Source organism: Hibiscus syriacus, unplaced genomic scaffold (genome assembly GCF_006381635.1).
Source record: "Hibiscus syriacus cultivar Baekdansim isolate YM2019G1 unplaced genomic scaffold, ASM638163v2 tig00000715_pilon, whole genome shotgun sequence".
NCBI classification, from domain to species: Eukaryota; Viridiplantae; Streptophyta; class Magnoliopsida; order Malvales; family Malvaceae; genus Hibiscus; species Hibiscus syriacus.
The window spans coordinates 1,248,192-1,268,634 of NW_024061811.1; the positions used below are offsets into that span (position 1 = coordinate 1,248,192).

At 34.3% G+C, this 20,443-nt stretch overlaps 2 protein-coding genes and 1 pseudogene across 3 annotated transcripts; 1 reads left to right on the forward strand and 2 right to left on the reverse strand.

The window, feature by feature from the left end:
- Window positions 1-699: 699 nt before the first annotated feature.
- On the reverse strand, window positions 700-5,214 carry LOC120211481 (serine/threonine-protein kinase GRIK1-like). Of its 2 annotated transcripts, none has more exons than XM_039210015.1 (12): window positions 4,695-5,214; window positions 4,154-4,463; window positions 3,882-3,956; window positions 3,754-3,798; window positions 3,421-3,495; window positions 3,218-3,305; window positions 3,008-3,132; window positions 2,359-2,454; window positions 1,771-1,837; window positions 1,552-1,667; window positions 1,355-1,433; window positions 700-1,236 (listed from the first exon to the last, which is right to left on the reverse strand). In XM_039210015.1, the coding sequence occupies exons 2-12, from the start codon at window positions 4,457-4,459 to the stop codon at window positions 1,085-1,087; spliced, it is 1,224 nt and encodes a 407-aa protein (XP_039065946.1). In that variant the 5' UTR covers window positions 4,460-4,463; window positions 4,695-5,214; the 3' UTR covers window positions 700-1,084. The 2 variants fall into 2 exon arrangements, with proteins under 2 accessions (XP_039065946.1, XP_039065941.1); XM_039210010.1 differs by having other exon boundaries at window positions 701-1,236; window positions 4,154-4,548.
- Window positions 5,215-6,392: 1,178 nt separating this feature from the next.
- Window positions 6,393-8,903, forward strand: LOC120211495 (annotated as a pseudogene).
- Window positions 8,904-9,089: 186 nt separating this feature from the next.
- Window positions 9,090-16,053, reverse strand: LOC120211506 (beta-galactosidase 8-like). Its single transcript, XM_039210034.1, has 19 exons — window positions 15,517-16,053; window positions 15,337-15,432; window positions 15,111-15,223; window positions 14,968-15,034; window positions 14,718-14,810; window positions 14,461-14,604; window positions 14,191-14,279; window positions 13,909-14,014; window positions 13,687-13,774; window positions 13,348-13,466; window positions 12,821-12,982; window positions 12,030-12,232; window positions 11,794-11,903; window positions 11,404-11,513; window positions 11,107-11,220; window positions 10,704-10,805; window positions 9,991-10,202; window positions 9,567-9,903; window positions 9,090-9,480 (listed from the first exon to the last, which is right to left on the reverse strand). The coding sequence occupies exons 1-19, from the start codon at window positions 15,673-15,675 to the stop codon at window positions 9,373-9,375; spliced, it is 2,532 nt and encodes an 843-aa protein (XP_039065965.1). The 5' UTR covers window positions 15,676-16,053; the 3' UTR covers window positions 9,090-9,372.
- Between the last annotated feature and the right edge of the window lie 4,390 nt (window positions 16,054-20,443).

The following is a 20,443-nucleotide window of genomic DNA, read 5'->3' on the forward strand; positions in this document are numbered from 1 at the left end:
TATTTCTAAATTTACTTATTTATGAACATGCTAAACTATAGCATACTATTATGATCTTTTCTAGGTGAAGTTTTAATTAAAATTTGAGTTAATTGCATCATACGTCCCTAAACTAAAACCCTTATTTTAGATTGGTCCTTAAACTTTTGAATATATCAATTTCTTCCCCAAACCATGACTCTCATTCTAAACTAGTCCTTAAACTTTTAAATATTCAAATTTCATCCCCAAATTCATCCAAATGTGTAATTAGTTTCAACCATAGTTTAACCTAAAATTTGTTTTTTTTTTCAAACATATAATAATATAACTTGGCCTAATGATATAATTTTATTAAGGAAAAATCGTATGTAATTTTATCAAAATTATCGCAAAATTTAAATTATTTCCATACAAAAATATCTCAAAATCATCATTAAAAAACTCATTTTGAGTGGAGTCTTACTACAAAGAAAAGAAGAGAGCACCAAGAGTACTCCTTATGCTGTCAAATTTACCCTAAGAATAAAAAAATTAAGAAATATATAGTTTCAGATTTACAATTACCATTGAGTTTCTTGAACCAAATTGAATATTGGGGAAGTTAAAAGAAAAGCAGTAGAAAGATGTAAGCAGTAGTAGAATTCAGTTTAATTTGTACATTTTGATAATGAAAGTGAGAATGCAGCTAATAGTTGACTTTCATTATATTCTAATTAAATGAAAATAGGGTGAATAAGTTGATAGGAACAAATAAATAAAGAGAGTATTCAAGCGACAAACAAAATTTCACAACCAATAAATAATATGATGTTATGGTGTCCGCCCACTTTTAGTTGACAAGTGATGTCAATGCAAATCCTCACTGGTTTCTTCTCATTGTGCTTCCTCTTCTGCCCAATAGCAAGTTTGCTTGTTTTTTCCCTACAAGATAATTTAGCAGGCTATGGACTCTTGATTAGGAGTTTTTTTTCATTCTCGCAATCCTTGCAGATTTAAGCATTACTTCGTAGGAGGGACAAAAAAAATCTGTACTGCTCTGCTCTCATCACCAGATCAATCAATGACTTATTATCCATATCAACTTTTATTCATGGGATCGCTGTCAAGTGAGTTCCGCTTCTCCCATTAGATCTTCCGTCAGGTAATAATAGTTATTTCGCTTACACCAACATAAGTACTGGGGGATAGGTCCATCTTCTCCCCTAACCCAAGAATGCTCTGCTACATCATTCAAAGTCGTCCTATGTTTTGGGTCTGAAAAAATGTTCACATTTTCGGAACCATCAAGAACAACACAACCATGTGGCGGGGCAGATGAACATTAGTGTTGGGTATTAAGGACCCCGAGCTCAGAAAGGACAACTTCACTAACCTTTGCAAAGAAGGTCTTCGAGTAAGTTCCTCAATGCCGGGTTTATGTCATTTGGCAGAATTAGAGGGTTATTAACAATCTGCAGAAATAAAATGAATCATGTTATCATTGGCTACGTGAGAGAAGAAAAAAAAAGAGCAACTAGAAAGAACACGTGCATGGCTAGGTGTAAAAGTGAGAGAGAGCAAATCCCATACCTTGTCATATGTATCTTGTAGTGTTTCACCAAGAAATGGATAATGTCCAAGTACCAAACAGTACAAAGTAACTCCTAGAGCCCACGTGTCTGCAGCTTTACCATGATATGTTAAACCTGTTGATCGATTTCAAAAATGGTAAAAACAATAGCATTTTATGTCCTCAAATTATTTCTCCAAAACTAGAGCATAGTTTCAACTAACAGACCGAACACTGACCTAAACAACACTCAGGTGCAGTGAAAACAGGAGTCCCAGGAGAACGGCGAAGCTCATCATTTTCATCCTGAAAATAAAACAATTGTAGAACTCACTTTCCAACCGAATAACATCAGACACGGATAAATTCTGTTAAAAATTTCAACCAAACCCTTTTAAATGTGCATGAGTCAAATGAACCTTTTACGCACTAAACCTGTCAATCAATTCGCAAGTGACCACCTATCAAGTACATGTGCATGATCCTATTCAATTGCAAGAAACCTAGCTCACATAAGAAAAAGAGTCTAATCATAAAATTTTTAGTTTAGATCATATTATATAGACCTGGCTATTACACAATACGAACACGAGAAATAATAATTAAAAAAATAGCACAAATATATGAATGTGTCAAAATCCATACAACATAAACCTTAAACACACACAGTTACACTAACTGCCGGGTCTAATATAATATTTGAAATGATAAACAGTAAAAAGCAAAAGATAAAAAGTGGCTCATCCACAGAGAGAGAGAGAGAGAGAGAGAGAGAGAGAGGTAATGTGTACAAATGAACAAACTTATGAATGAAGTAGTATCATTACCTCAAACACCTGGCTGACACTAAAATCTCCTATCTTCACGGTACCCGTGCTTGTAATCAACAAATTATCAGGTTTAATATCGCCATGTACAATATTCTGTTTTTAAAAGAAAAGATCAAAGCAAGCACAACAATTAGCGGATGATTTTATTGTTTACCACAGGAAACACAATACTGGATATAAAATGTAAAATAAATGGGAGCATGCAAAAACTTTCCATTCTAGTATAAGGATAAAAAAGCAAAACTCAAGGAAATGAAATTATACACCACACAGAAAATTAGAAGTTTCCTAGATCAATCAATTTCCTCGTTGAAACATCAAAAGACGGAGAATCAGTCATGCAGGAACATGCTGCAATATACATCATAGATATCACAATTCACAACTAGCCAACTCTCTTCTTTAGGGTGTTGCTTTAAACTGACAATTTTAACTCTTAAGTATTGTGTTTTACAAAAACAAGGAAAAGCAGCACACGGGAAAATTTTGTCTGGACAAGAGTTCAGAAAAAAAAACTTTATCATATTTATCCAAACATGAATTTAGTAGGACATATCACACACAATACACACACACCTGATAGAGTTATAGGAAAATATGAAAGAATAAACGAAATAAAGCAAAAGAAAATGGTTTTAAATCATACATGAGCATGGAGGTACATAAGCCCAGATACTATATCTCGCAGGTACTTCCTTGCAGTATCTTCTCCAATGCCTCCTTGAGGACCAGAATCGTCACAAACCCATTTGCCTTCCACATATTCAAGAACTACAAAAAAATGGTAATTCAACCACTATTTTAAGCACAACACCTGCCAGAGAAAGAAAAGAAAAAAAAAGGAAAATATAAATACCCATGTAGAATTGATCCATTGCTGGGTCATCAATCACCTCAATGAGATTAACTATATTGGGATGTTCCAAAATTTTCATGATTAGAACCTGTAAGGGAAATTGATAAGATATATATGGCCACTCAGCCAAATAATAATAATTACTTCACATGTCAACAGTAGATTATTAACGTAGCTCTCTCCACAAACTATCAAGCCAATACCTCGCGAAGAACATCACTCATTGCAGTCTCTGACGGACCAACCCTTGCCTTTAATAAATGAGACTTATGAAAGACCTGTAATTCAATGAAAAAACAATCCATGATTGGAAGATGAACTTAATTTGGCATAAATTGTACTAGATCCACAAAACACGAAACCAAATTTAACCTATAACTATAACAAACTAATGAACCAAATGTTTCTTGAATTTTAAAAACTATGCTGCCAAACAAATAAATGCAACTGAATTGCCAGAAAGCATTCGTTCTCAATTGTTACAGCCATTTTACTCTCAGAAGAAACACATTTCCCCACTGAAACAAGCTACTAACCTTAATAGCATAGTGTTTCCCATCTACATTGTTTCGATAAAGAACCTGCCACAAAAGCAAACAAAATAGTTAACATTTTATTCCTTTATGAAAATTATGTAAAAAGTGAATTTCAACAATATCATTACCACTTTTCCATAGCTACCAGAACCAATCTTATATTCCCGCACATACTCATTAATCATCTTATTCCCATTTTCATCCTGAAATGGTTCAAGTTTTTTCATAACTTCTTAAGCATAAGAGCCAGAAACAATGAAATGAAGATTACTTGTTTAATCAGAGTAAAGAAGCAGGAAAGATATTTCACAAGCTGGAAACACATCCACAAGACAACAATATTGACATACACAATAGCATTTAGTGACAATGAGGTGAAATAATTTATTTCAATGCTTGCCTCAGAGCGAATAATCATGTTAGTTTCCTTGACAGGAAACTGCCTGCAAGCTAATCCATTGTTAAGTTTAGATCTCAAAAACTCTTCAGAACGCTTGCCACGACCTAGAGACTCAGCCTCATCTCTAAGAACAGTGCATGTAACATCACCATTATATGAGCAATCATCATCTTCTTCTATTTCATCATCATCTTCTATTTTTTCATCTAACAAAAATTCCTGGGACAGTTGAAAATTTGACCTGCAATTGGGCCTAGCGGATTGTTTGGGCTTTGTTGTGAAGCCGAAACAACCAAAGCAGCCCATTGCTCTAGCAAATGAAAAGCTGTTACTAAACATTAGAACACTTGAAACCTTGAAAGTATTAAGTTACAAATGAAGAATGATTATTAACCCTGCAAAGAGAGCATAAGCTAAGATCAATAGGCCGCCTATCAAGAAATTGTCAATGGAAATTTCTAAGTAACTTAAACATGCATGCTACATTAAAAAAAAGACGTAATAAAAAAATAAAAGGGGAAATCGGTTTGAAAAAAAATACCTGATTTTAAAAATAAAAAGGATTGGGGGCTTGAAGCCCTAATCAGCTTTACTATTCCAAAGGATGCCATTCAGCCAAATGAAAGGAACATCTTTCGACATCAAAGCCACAACGAACGACACCCAACATCGCTAAACCTCCAGTTTTTTAAGTTGGCCTTTTTCTCCCAATATTTCCCCCAAATATCTTAAAAATCATTAAGAAAAAGCCTAATTTTGAATTTGATTTAATTAGTAAAAGACGGACGAGGAAGTCTTTGTACCAGGGAAGAAGGAAATCACAAATTTCAAAGCCGAGTGGAAAATTTGTTAACCCGAGGAAATTGAACCTTGGATCCCAGGGACGATTTCGGTCTCTGTTTTCCAAGTCAGAGCACGAATCAGAGAAACCAGAACTTTGAATTCCTAACGATTTCTTCTCCTTGCTTGCGCTTTTGGGGTTGAATTCAGAAAATAAGGAAGGCGACGTGTATCGACAAAACAACAACAAAAACGATTTTCTTGTTAGTTTATAAGTAACTTCAGAAAAATGTGGCTGTTTTATATTTTCAAGGTTTTTCCTTTTGTCCTTAGGGCATAATTATTAAATAAAACATTTGTTTTTTTTATTTGATTACGTTGACACCGTCCGTTTAGGACTAATTATGTCCGTCAATACACCGAATTGTTTAGGCTTTAAAGCAATCCAAATTCGGTTCGGGAAATGCTAGAGTATGATATTCTAATACTCTATTCAAATAGTAAGATTTTTTTAATTAATTATGAAATTTTAAAACAAAATATAAAAAATATTTTTATCAATACTGAAAACTAATTGTTTAGTAAAAGTTTGAAAATTAACTTTTTTGATTAAAATTAAATTTATTTTTATATCAATATTATTAATTATCACATTATTTTCATTAAAATTTTAACGAAAACAATCAAATAATCATTATTTAAGTCCGATAATTATCAATCAAAAAGAAAAAAGAAGTCCGATCATTAATTTGTATCTTTTATAATTAGAAAACTTAATTAAAAAACACTAATAATCAAGGGGATATTTGAAAATTGGATAAACTATGGACTTAGTTATCTAATTACTTTCACTGTTTTATTTTAATTATTCAATTATTTTAAATAAATTACTCTTAAAATCATATTGTAGTTATATTTTGATAATTTATCGTTAAAAATAGATAAAACTATTAATATGATTTTTTATATATTTTTTCAATGATAACATAATATTACTTTATGTGAAATGTCAACGTCACCAAAAATTGATTGAAGAGGGTGCGTGAGAACAGTCGCCCCTAAAAATACTCCTAATTTTTTTAATTAATATATATTTTAGGTAGTTTTTTTTTTGTGTTTACAAATTACAATTGATAATATGTTTTCACTTATCTATAATTTTATAAGTTCATTATCTCTTAAAATTTTAAAAATTCATCATTTTAATATAAAATTATGTGTTTGTCTTTAAATGTTATTATTAATTTTTTAAGAACAAAGGATAAAAACAAAAAAAAAATTGATAACTTAATCACAAATTCATCGTAAAATACAACTTTTTAATAGTAAAATATAATTACTCTATTTTGTAGTGAGTGGGGTGGTTTGGTGGCAAAGACGCCAACTGCGCAATAGCCTCCAGGTTTTTTTCCCAAGTATGTATTGATTGGTTAACATTTCGGCTGCCGAAGAGTTAAAATACAACCATAGAAAGCAAAGGAAATAAAGAAAACGATACAATTACTCGACGTTTCTGTTTCTCTCGTCGACTGAAAGTATCAAGCATGGGAGTCGTCGGAGTACTGGCTTTGCAGGGATCTTTCAACGAACACATGGCAGGCAATAATCTTCGAACCTTGATATCCCAAATGCTTTATTCATGAGTTTTCATGTTTGGCTGAAAACGTTATATTTTATTATTTACTTTTTGCAGCCTTAAGGAGGTTAGGAGTGAAAGGAGTGGAGATAAGGAAGCCAGAGCAGCTTCAAAGTATCAGTTCTCTTATCATTCCCTGGTGGAGAAAGCACCACCATGGCTAAACTTGCTGAGTTTCACAATCTTGTATATTCTCATTCTTCAATTTTTTTATATTTGTATCTGTTTTGGCTTGTTTTCTTGTTGCTTGCTTTTTGCTATTAGTTCAAGCCATAAACGAATGCCAAGATTTGAGGTCATTTTGGCTGAGAATGAGTAAACAATTAGACTGAAGTAGTAATTCAAACAAAATAAGTGCAACTTTGGTGGATTTTGAGATGCTTTGGTACCAGCGATTGACGTTTTTGAGCTATGCAAAAGGGCTGAATGGGTTTGGCATTGTTAGATCTTTTGAAGGATATATAGCTCAGGACTTTGATCATAAATGAATTAATTGCTAAAACTAACTCTGATTCGAGTTTTTATAGTGTTTAAATGACTTATTTGCAAAGAGTATCTGACCAAACAACTCGTTATGTTTTCATGTGTGTCATTATCAGCCAGTTTTCGTGGCATCCTCGGTTGAAAACTTCCATCATTTTCTCCTTTGCATTTGTTTGGTTAATATTGTTTCATTTCTGGCAAGTTTCCAGCGCTGCGTGAGTTTGTGCAAACGGGGAAGCCAGTTTGGGGGACTTGTGCAGGCCTTATATTTTTGGCAAACAAAGCAGTTGGTATGTTTCTCAGTTTCTGTTCTTTGCACCACGCAATTTTCCAAAATTAGATTATTCAAAAGATTTTGAATTTGAAATTTTGCAACTTTTTCAGGACAGAAAGGAGGGCAGGAACTAGTTGGGGGTTTGGATTGCACCGTCCATAGAAATTACTTTGGGAGTCAGGTAATTACATATAACTTCTGTGATGCTTATAAACTGTATACTGTTGTACTGTGCAGAAGTTGTGTCGATATTAGTGCAAAAAAACATGCATTTTGTAGAATGGAAACCCATGGAAACCCATAAAAAGGTGAATTTTCCATGTTTTCTAATCAGCTTTTAACACACAAGTATGTTCTTTAGAGAAAGACCCCACACAGCACATGGATCCAAAACCTCAAATGATTGTGGGACTAGTTAAATGATTATGGGTATGATGATGCTATAATGGTGTTGTATGGATGTACTGAAAATGTTTATGTCAAATGAGTAGGGGATGATCCGGGGAGTCTAAGAATAGAGCTTGCTTTTACTATTTTCACTTGCGGAAATCAAATTTACAGTGATGAAGAAGATTTCAACGTCCCCATACCCTTGTTTCCCAATTTGTTTTAAGATCACCTTTTTTTTCTTTTTTCTTTTTTCGGAGGGTTTGGTTTAAGCTTCTAACATTGAACTAAATGGTTTCTTTTTTAAACAAACCAAATTTTATTTAGATCCAAAGCTTTGAGGCAGAGTTTGTAGTGCCAGAACTTGCATCCAAAGAAGGCGGCCCTGAGACATTTCGCGGTGTTTTCATCCGTGCTCCTGCCGTCCTTGATGTTGGGCCAGAAGTTGAAGTGCTTGCTGATTATCCTATCCCATCAAATAAGGTGCTATACTTGAGCCATTGAAATTCAAGAGGTATACCGACACTTTTTCTATTGAATTCTTCGTCGCTGTAGTCGAAAACAAAAACAATAAAATTTTATAGACTTTCCTTTAACTAAAGGAATCTAGATTTGTTGTTAATCATGCTTTCCTATAAATTTCCAAGTAATTGATTGCGCATATATTTCATTTATTTCTCTTCTTGTCATCTAAATTTTTGAGCATTTTAGGAGTCTGATGTGCCTGAAAAGAAAGTGATAGTTGCCGTGAGGCAAGGAAAATTGCTGGCAACTGTTTTCCACCCCGAGTTGACTGCAGACACCAGATGGTATGTAAAGATGTTAACCATCAATTAAGTTCTTCAATTTTGCTTACGATATTATCTTAGGTTTTAAATGTTCCTCTTTTTGGTTGGTAAGCCAAGGTTGTAAATGGTGTATTTGTCAGGCATAGTTATTTTCTAAAGATGGCAAGCGACCTCGGAGAGGAAACCTCAAACTCTGTAATTGCAGTAGGTGAAGCGACTTCCAAGTTCCAAACCACAAACAAAATATGATCTTCCTATATTTCGATAATCAATAGTGTCAAGGATATTATTTCGTTTTCTTTTCCTTCGCTTACTCATTTTGTTTTCTCCTCATTACTTATAGTGTCTCCATGTTTGTGGACGTTTCATCTTTTGTTTCAAAGGTAAGTTCCTATTTGACTAGTATTCTTTGCTACATTGCTATAAATCCAAATGTTTCATATATTTTTTTATGTAATGCCTAAATTACTCATAATTCCTTTAGGAGGCTGTTGAAACGCGTTTGAACCTACAACTTCTAAGATGTAATAACAATGGTGTCATTCAAATTATAAAACTCGGACGGTGCATAATGTTGTAGTATAACGATGATAAACTGAAGCAACTTTGATTTCTTTAAGTTGTGGTTTTAATGTTTCTATGACAAGGCATGTGCTCTGCTAAAAGATACTATGCAGAAATGCCACTAAAGTTACCATTACACTAACGTTTATTTTTCTAGTGCTAGCAAGAAACATTCCGGTATGAGACATCCCCCCCCCCCTTTCTCTCTTGAGAAGAATCCTTTGCCCGAAAGCTTATTTGATTTGAACACTTACTGGGAGGACAATGCTTCGCTTGCACCCAATAATGCATGCTTATTGACATTTCTTCATGCACAAGAAACTTCTACTGCTAAGCTCTTCTTTACTCCCTTGCAAGGGTCACCGAACGTGCTTGTTGACACACAGATACTACAACTTGTCGATCCAACACAAGCCTGTATAGTTTTAACAATTGTCATGAACGAGAATGGTTTGGCTGCAACAATTAAAATTTGCATACAGATAGAGAACAAGATTGAACCTTGTGTACGATGGAGCGTGCTTTAGTGCTGCTACACCTGCCATGGCTAAAACTGCCGCAAGTGCCAAGAGGAGTTCCATAACTTGCAAATTTGATTGAAGAAATAACCTGATTCGGAGACGGGCAACTGAGGGATAGTGTAGAGTTTGAAGCCCTTCTTGTTTTCGAATCCAAATCCCACATATCTACAGGTAATGGGTGTGATTCAGATACATGTGAGCACAAACTTCCCGTCTGTCTAGTCGCAAAAGCAAGCTGTGTCGGATCCCCACCAATTTCCTCGAACAATACAAGAATGTTACCACTTGATTGCAGCCATGAACGGGGTACATGGTAGCTGCAAGTGAGACGGATATACCTGAATAAGAATTTTATAGTAGTAGCAATTCTCAAACTTACCTAGCGTAGACTCTTTGATACTCACAATTTCTGAGATGGCTTCCCACAATTCTTGCGGCATTTGTCTGCACCGTAAGGTCCTCTATAATTACAAGAGTCAGTACAGCCACCATTTGGAGCGATATAGGTCGGCCAATATCGTCCAATGCTCTGACCATTCACCCATGCTTCACCCTTTCCCATCCCAGTGAATTCTAATGCAATTGGAGCATTCCCAGTTGGGGCATCAAAATTTGTCTGCATACAGAAGTTTGAGCACTAATAGCTTAGATTCTATTCAACTATGCGATCCGTCGCAAAATTTTTATGAATAATAAAGACCAAAGACTAACTCGTATCATGGAAGTTCATGCTGGATCAAAATGGATAAGTGCCAATATACACACACAGGCGGATGGGGGCTGGCAAGGGCCCTGGCCCCCTAAATGGAAAAATTATAGTTTGGTCCCTTTAGAAGTTTTATTGTTATAATTTAATAGAATGGTAAATTTCATTTTGACTCCCCTAAATTTATAAAAATGCAGTTTGGTTCCTAAAAATATAAAGATACAAGTTAATATAATGGTAAAATTATATTTTGATTTTTGACTACCAAAAATTATGACCCCCTCCCCCGTATGTCGGTATGTGTGTGCATGACTAAAAGGAAAAATAAAGTATATAAAAGTAACTAATGCAAGAAGGATAGGATTAATACCTTATCGAATATTTCATATCTAATTTAAAGTTAAGAATTACCTTGTACCATATTAGGGGTTGATTCTTAGGCAAGCCGGATTGTGAGATCCATTGTGATGAACTTCCACTTGGTAGACCTGCATCTTCTCCTTTAAGTCCGACCTATATTCATGATTACATTAACAAGGAAAATTACAGTACAGTTGCAAAATTTTCTTTCAGGGGTTAAATTTGTTCAGGGTTTTGGTTCATCTTCAGCAAGAGTGCGGCATGTTATATTAAGTGCCATCTTACCACAAATGATTTATAACAGAAAAAGAACAAATTGCATTCACAGTTGCATCGGAGATCATTCAAATCCATTTCTTAGATCCTGTTTTCTCGGTTTGTAGGTTATAAAGAAATGCAGTGTTTATCTGTGATGATCAACATTGGCAGCATAGTGAAAGAAAGAGACACTGACCTGATATGTCCACTGCTGTGAGGAGAGATCAATGCTGCTACCATTGTTTAAACCGTTTAGTTTCACCGGACCAGTGACCCCCGCCCCTGATAGGTCAAAAAAGGCCCCATAGTTCTGAAATATATGTCTCCAATTAGATTATACACTTATCGAATTATTCCTATTGGAACTGGTTTGTCCAACAGAAAACATATTCAACTTAGAGAGGAAGTAATAACTTCATCACTACAATTTGGAGATAAATATTTCCATTTTTCAGTTAATGATTATGTATATTTTAGTGAGGAGGAATTAAACCTGCAGTCCTACAGTCAAACTCAGCAGATCGATTGTGTTCTTCCCAGGTACAAGTGTGATGGGGATATCCACTTTAACCTTAGCATTACCGCTATTACCAGTTCCGCTCCCTGTCGAAAGTTTTGAAAGATGCACACAAACAATCAATATTGAACGGTCTATAGTTATCTCATCTTTACTCAAAATGTCATTCCTTTCATAAGTTTCATTCAATCCCATATTACTATAGAAACCTTGAAGTTAATACTATATCAGAGCAGAACTCTAGGACAAGTGAAAAGATGAGTAAATTGCAATGAAGATGACCATATATATATATATATATATATATATATATACTATGGAAATCTAAGATATTATGCTTTGAAAATATATTTTGTTTCCATCTACCTGCAAGTTTCCCATTAATAAAAGCATGAAGAGAATGCCCAAGTGATTCAACATGGAGGATGGTTTGAGATCCATCTTGAAGGAAAGGCTCATTTCCCTTGATATCCATGCTGCCAAAAGCAATCAACAATTCTTTTTAAATATATAGTGAATAGTTTTCTCAATTTATATGCATATAGTGAAGGGTAGCACTTATGCCCCTAGGAAACAACTTCTAAAATAAACCACCAGGATACCTTAACGAATACCACAAGTAGTCACTTTTATCAGCAGTAGTGTTGATTTGCTCTAACAATCCAAGTTTACTAAATGCACTAGCCTTTGAGATGCCCACAGGTTCGTTTATCCAACTCCAGCCTGATCCACTTGAGTCAGTTGAGTTGGCATTGGTATTCAAAGATTCATGCATGAAGCTAGGAATCACAGTCTGAGAGTTAATCTGTCATGTGAAGAATAAAACTATATGAGTTACTTGAAAGAACAAATTGACATAATTAAGTAAATATAAATGCAAGCAATCCATGGCAGATGAAGCAGACACAATCTACAGAAATGATCCGATTAGTGTTCTGAAGTGAAAATAATCATAAACTCAGCAAATTATACTTAACAACCGATATGGAAGGTTCATTGCAGTTAGCTTGTTAAATATGTATCCCCCCATTTCATTTGATCAAAGGTGAAAGCCGATTGAGATCCTAAAAGACTGACCTAATCCGAGGAAGAAATACACTGTTTGTACAACTGCGAGGGAGGTTTTCAGACAGTTTCTTTTGCAGAGTTGGGTTCTATGAACCCAAAAATAATGACAACTTGAATTTCCAGCTATGATCCTTTTGTAAGAGAAGATAGAAAAGCTAGCTTTACATGATTTACTTTATTCATTCCAACGTTTCAAAGAAGCTTGTCAACAAGAATCTTGACTAGTTATGGCATGAAAAATCTAGAACAAGAAGCAAGTTGGTTAAGCTGCTAATGAAGCTAAACAAAACTTGAAGTGGGTGGCGAATGTGCTAATGAAGCATACCTTGGCAGTGTTCAAAACCACATTCTTGCAGTCTGGTAAGATACTGACAGACCACGCAGGCAAAAGGTATGAATTACCATTGAATTTAACAGTTGCATCAGATTTGGTGTCCACATTGGCAAGAAAAGCAGAACATACTGATCCTGTTTTATATACAGCAGCCTGGGAAGAAGAAGGAAACACGTCGATGAACAGGTTAATTTGAACAAGATCTGGCAGAAGAAACTGTTGGACCACTGTTAATTGATTTTCATCTATATCTTTCAATAATAGCCTGAGCACATTTTGTTCTCGAGAAAAGTCTTAAGAAGAGTTTATGATCAGAAAAAAAGTGATTTATCTTTTGTCATTTATGTGTATAAAATATTATGATCCTTGAGATTTCAACGGGATCCTTGCTCACCAATCAGACAAAGAAGTAATAAAGAGGCAGCCCTCCTTGAGTTCTTATTCATAACCAACATAGAAGCAAAGAAGTAAGGTTCTCTTTTAAAATGAGAAAGGAAGAGAATAAATATGGAAAATACCTCCAAGTTTGGACCCAAGGAGGAAATGGTAGGATCAGTGGCTATCAGTGCTTCTTCACAAAGCTTTATAGCCTTATGAACATCTCTTAGGTGACCCCACTTAGGTTGTCTAACAAGTCCTGAAAAAAAAACAGTGAATTGGAAGACAGGTGAAACTTAGAAGATGTCGTTTACGAAATTATAAACCGAATAATCATGGTTTTACATAACTCATTCTATTGTAATAACCACCAATATGAGTCAAGTTGCATACAAGATGATAACCTCAAGTATGTTACAGGAGGCCAAGTAGATGCTTAGAAGTGATAAAAAAAATTATTAGATTGACTGAAGACATACCGTACTCATCAATCGGAGCATCATAATCATAACTAGTAGCAATGAAGGGTCCACCTGTAGTCCTGCCAAAGTTCGTTCCACCATGATACTGTTTTAAGAAAAAACAAAAAAATTGACCCATATGTTCCGTTCGAAATGAGACTGCGTACTAGATTCTAGGATTGAATTTTATTACTATAAAAGCCAATGCACAAACACATTTGAAACTCCAATTATGATTACCATATAATAGTTTTGGAAAGTTCCACCTCTTTGGTAAAACCGTGCAACCGCAAATGCTAGGTCTTCTACAGGTCTGTAGGGAACGGCACCACCAAATGAAAGGAACCTAGCATTTGAAATATATTGGGAAGTAATGAAGAAATACTTTTTGATAAAAAGTTGAATAAGAGAAGCAAGCAATCAGGCATTATGATGGAGACATTTAATCCATATCACCAAAACAGCTACTAAATAGAAGTCAGATTGTAAATTATATTGACGAGTTGGACTTGGACACCATACCATCCAGACCAATTCTCGGTCCACATTTTCGGTTTCTTATTAGAATTTGGAGTGAATTGATCACAGTAGAATCCATTGCAGGTGTTAATCTGTCATTGCCAAGATAAAACAAGAAATTATGCATCAAACACCAACCAATGCCCTGATTTTCAAAACAAACAAGAAACATACTGAACCTCTTTCGACTAAAACATGCAAATTCCAAGCGAAACAATTAACTATGATCGAAATTGCAAGTAAAAAACCTAAATCTTGAAACCCCAAACTTACAATGGGGTCAGGAGCATCAGATTGCTGGCACATGACCCAGGGAACTCCAGTATCCAATGAGACAGCCATATCAGCTGCCCATTTAATATATGGTTTTGCACCTGCCCCATATGCTGAATCAATGTTTCCATACTCATTTTCAATCTGTACAAGAAAACCCAGAAAACCATTAGGGGAAATATTATAGCACCGACAACAACAACAGGAATTGTTCATAAGAAAGTTGGAGAAGAAAAGAGCAAAGACAAAACGTATACCTGTGACAAAATAATGGGTCCTCCTTGTGATGCATACAATTTCTCTTGCTTCATCATGTTCACAATTTTGGCCGTGAACCTCTGCATTTCTGCCTAAAAAATTTTTTTACACTTGTTTTTAATCATTTCAGCTAACAGTTCTTCCAACAATTTCAGTGAACTTTACGAAACAGAAGAGAATGATGAATAAAGAAGAGATTAATTTATATAAGTAATAAAGTAATAATATTTTTATGGATAAATATATTACCTTAAATGGTTCGTTATCGGTTCGGAACTTGATCCTGGGTATAAAATGTAACCAAAGAGGAAATCCGCTGCAAATATTTTATCAACAAATAAAAGAAAATTAAACATACCCAAAAATAAATAAATAAATAAATAAAATTTTACCCATAATTCCATTCAGCACAAACATATGGTCCGATGCGCAGATGAACATAAAGACCAGCTGCTGCAACTAACTTCACAAATTTAACCAAATCGTTTCTTCCTTCGAAATTATACTGTAAACATCGATAATCAAAACTCAGGGAAATAATCAATGGGATTAATTTTTAGTGCTTAAGTTCAGAACAGTTAAAGCACAGCAACTGAAGAGGAAAAAAGAAGGCAGAACCTGGTTTCTAACTGGTTCGTGCAGATTCCAGAAAACGTATGTTTCGATCATATCTAATCCTCCGTCTTTGGATTTTTGTATAAGGTCCGGCCACATCTGAAAACATGAAACACATTTTTTCCTCTTCCAAAAACAGGTAAAGGGAAAACGAGGGGAAAATGACAGAAAATTCAAGCTTACATCAGGGGTGCTGCGAGGGTAGTGAATGGAGCCGGATACCAAAACGCGGCGTTTCCCGTCGATGACAATCGCTCGGCTATCGTACGTGACGGTGGATGCAAACGTCGCCGTTGCAGTAACCAAACAAAAAACCAACAACGCCAGAATTCTTCCCCTCATTGTGAAAAAAATAACAAGAACACAATCACACACGTCAAGTTCCCTTCTTTTTTTTAATAAAAAGAAGAAGAAAACTTAGCTTCTTGCTTGTAACAATTCTTTTGCTTTTGTCTTTGTGTTGGTGCCCTTTTCCTACTTTTTTCTCTCCCTTCGTTCTGATAATGTTTGTTGCTTGGCCGCTTTGTATAACAAAATCAACACTTTAAGCTTCCAGAGAACAGCACTGCACGCCACCGCTCATTTCATCATCTTCTTCTTGCTGTTGTTGTTTAGCTACAGCATTTTGATAAAATCAATTTCTTTTCTTTTTTCCTTTTTTTTGTGCCTTTGTGAGTGATAATAATGGCGCTTTTTATAAGTTTTTTGCTGCAGTGGGGGAGTAGTATTAGTAGTAACAGTAGCCAGCAAGCAAAGCAGCTCTCCCCAGTGAAGGAGGGGTGAAGTACTGGAGAAAGATTTTAATCAACTACCGCTGCATCGTACTGCAAGAATAATGTACCCGCATTTCTCTTTACGCCACGTGTTGGCACCTTTCCCCGACAACACAATCAAATAGTTTTGGACTTTTTTTTTTGGATAATTAAATAGTTTTGGACTATGGATTGAGCGTGACCTACGTAATCAAAGATTATTTTCTTTCGTCCGATGTTCAAATGTTCATGGATGTATTCTGCCATCCAAACGGCACCGTTTAAATTAACAGTTAACCAGTTATCATTTGAAGTAATAAAAAAGACACACTAACTATCGGTAATAATCATGTATGAAAAATTACCATTACATATTAAGATATCGTCGTCAATCCAATAGAAGAATAATATTTCTAATAAATATACATATCTAACACTTATAGAAAATAAGCTAGGTGAGGGGTCCCTGATATTAAATCGGTAAGGAACTGGGTAGGTGAGCATTGAGCATTTTTGTAATTCGTAGAGTACCACGCGGTTCATATTCATTGTACTACTGCTACATATTATTGAATTGCATGTGTTAATTGGGTGGATAGGATTAGTTCAAATAATTTTGTATAACATTCAAAATTTAACGTATTTAATTTTATATATTTTCCCCATATTCATACTATTAGTATAATAAACGTAAATGTGTGTACCAAAAATATATGTAATAAACGTAAATATGACTATTACTTAAATGATCAAATTTACGTTCAAGCAATATCGATTTCAGTGATTATTTTTAACGACAGAGGTCACGGTCGTACGTAACCTTGGGGCAGGCAAATAATGCTTCTTCTTTTCTCACTGTTTTTATTATTTATTGATTGGCCCCTAATAACAAATTGTGTCGTATTGTTCCATAAGCATGGCGTGATTCCGAGGGGAATCAAATGGTTATTGTGAGTTAGCCAAAAACTCCAAATTAGGCCCATCATCGTCTTTTGTGGGAACTTCACGTGAATTGTGGTTGCAATCAACTCAAATATATAAACATAAAAATAATATAATAAATTCGACACGAAGCATTAAAATCACATTAACGTGATATGTTGGCCATATACTGTATTTTTCTTTAGGTTTTCGACACAAATAATTGTAGTTTACGTAATTATATGAAAATGAATATATGGGATACGAATTATATACACTTGTAATTGCCGTTTCGTGCCAAATAAGAATAGGAATAGTTAGAGTCATCATAAGCATATTCAGTGAATCCACTCTTTACTCGAGATGTACACGTGCCTATCTTAAAATTCAATTTTTTCAGTTAATTATTTATTTTATTGATTTTGTTTATAATGAGATTTTATTATGTCTACCCATATAAAATTTTATATTATTAATACATGTGTATTTACCCTTAAAATAATTTCTAGATCTATCACTAAACATATTAAGTTACGAAAGCAACTAATTTTAATGAAAACTATGAACATCGGGTTCATTATTTGCTAATAATTTGGTAGTTTACCATAAACATCATATTAATCATTCATTTGGTACATTGTTTGGTCGTATACGATAAACAACAAAATATTTATTTGATAGTTTTTGTTGGTAAGTATACGACAATTTCATCAGGTCTAACAAATTTTTTGGGCATTCAACTTTTTTAAAGATATATATATATATATATATTAGAATTTGAGAATAAAAATATGGTTGAAACTAATAACTAATTTATTAAAAGTTAAAGTATCTAATATCTAATTTAGGGGTTGTTTGATAAAATAAAATGATTAAGCGCTGAATGATTCAATGACCTGAATGATTCAAATGCTCTGTATGAATTAGCTCTGAATGTGACATGATGTATGATAATGGTTCTGAATGTACAATCTGAATTATGAATATTTTCATTTTTTACCTTCATAATGATTTATTATATTATAAGATATGATTGTTTAATAAGACAACATGTGAAAAAATATGTATTATGGTAAAATACCGGGTGCTTATTCAGAATATACTTTAATGATGAATCATTCATCAGTGTTTTGTTGTTTCATTCAGAGGTGAGAATCAAACACGCTGAATGCTGAACGGTTCAACATTCAACGCTGAATGATTCAGCTTTCAACGCTGAATGGTTCCATTCAACATTAAACAAACGACCCCTTAATTAGATAAAAGTATAAAATATTCATTGTCACGTCTAATTAGACTAATAATTTTGGTTATATTATTATAAATTTGTTTATTTAACATTCATATTTACACATATTAAATATTTGTTTGATTTGAAACTTACATGAATGATAAATATCATTTTGTTATTAAAACCAATAACCAATTATTGAATACCAATTGGGAAATTTTATTAGCCCTACTTTCATCATTATATTCTTTCTATAAACTCCATTTTTCTTTTTGTCAATTTACAACATTTACTAATATTGAAAAAAAAATTATTTTCATTTTCACTATTTAAAAATAAAATATGATGTGATTTTTTTAAAGATGCTGTGGATTTTTATTAGAGAATTTTAATAGCTAAAGTGTGAAATTCCAAGAGAAAATAGTTCTAATGCGATTAATGGATGTTTTGACAAGTAAAGGCATTGACATAAGTAAAGCTAAAACCCGGGCAGCTCTCCTAATACTTGGTATTTGGTTTGCAGCTGTCGATGACTAGCGAGACAGACAGCACGAAATGAAACCAGAGCACGCCGCATGTGAACGCGGGACCAAATAATTTTGTTGACCTTAGCTGCATACGGTGGCCTACATCGACTGGCTACCGCTGCTTTTTGGTCCTTCCCAATGACTTTTTTGGGGCGGTGCATTTCCATTGCTTAGATATTATTGTTATTACATGTGTGTTCATTGGTACATCATTATGACTATGCTACCAAAATCCCAACTCCTCACTTTACATCTTTTACAGAACTTAGGTTAAAAAAGTATTAGAGAATAATTTGGGGGTGACAAATGTACTCAACAAGATAGATGGTACAATATTTCAATTATTCCCCCCCCCCCATCGTGTTTACTTTTATTTACATAGACAAAGAAAAAGTAATCAAGGAGTGGCCTTGGTCCGTCTTCTTTAATAAATAATATATCTATTTTACTTGAACTTCTAGTCAATTAATTTACTCATCGATGTCGGGAAAGATAGATCCCAACAAAATCATGAAAAGGCCCAAATCAATCAAATCAGGTCCTAAAGAGCTTTGCGCCTACTCCACATCCACATGGATATTTGAACAATTAAATGAGATATTTGTTTTGAAGAATAGAAAGAGATATTTGAATAATTAATGGTTTTCTGATTTATTTTTAAATGGTTATATTTTATTTTAAAATTTTGAATTAAATGAAAACTTTAATTGGATTTTATATATATATATATATTCCTTGAAAAAAATATTATGAAAATGAATGGTGGTTGACATTGACGGTTAAGTAAAGGATAACATTGATGCCAAAGGGCCCAATGGACCAACTTACGAGCCACCAGCTTTTGGAAACTTGTACCTTAAGCTACGCAGCCCAAAATTCAATACAAAGTTAAACCCAAATCAAATCGAAGAAGAACAATCATCAACATCCACTCCATTTCTCCTCTGTTTTTCCAAGAAAAATCTAGCTGTTGTTCATGTGCTGTTATATATATTGGCAATGAACTCGAGCTTAAATCGCACAATCGGATGGCTACTTTTGAGTTAAAGATAATTAATGAACACACTTCCGCTCCTCATTGCATTCAATTGATCACAAGAAACAGTACAGCCATATCTAAAACCTTTTATTTACAAGAAAGACGATTGACAAAAAGAAAAATGAACGGGGTTTAGAGTGAGTGTGATAAAGAGAGGAGCTTCCTTCCGTTAACAAGAGAAAGATCCATGCAAAGGACGGAGGCGACGCTTAGTTCGTTGACGAGCATCTTCGGGATGAGGCTGACAGACGAAGTGAGAAATTGTGACCGAAGCGAGCAGTACACTCAAACAAAACACCGCATAACATTGCCGACTCAGTTTTCCTACCCATCTCTCCACCATCTTCTCCATCATTCTCCTTCTGATCGATCTTCTTCACACCAAATGATAAAAGTTGCATTTTACAAACAATGAAGTTGCTTTTAAAGGAGGGGAACCATAAAGAAAACATGGGGTATATCAGCCGCTGTATAGTGAAAGTGTTTTGTAAAACTGTGGGGGGATGATCATCGAGGCGAGAATTGTCGTTTTATGGCACAGTGATGAAATTTCCTTTGTTAAAGCGGTACCAGACTATAAAAAAACCGACTGCACCTGGGCCTGGGTTAGCACTTTTATGCCTTTTGTTGTCATTGTTTG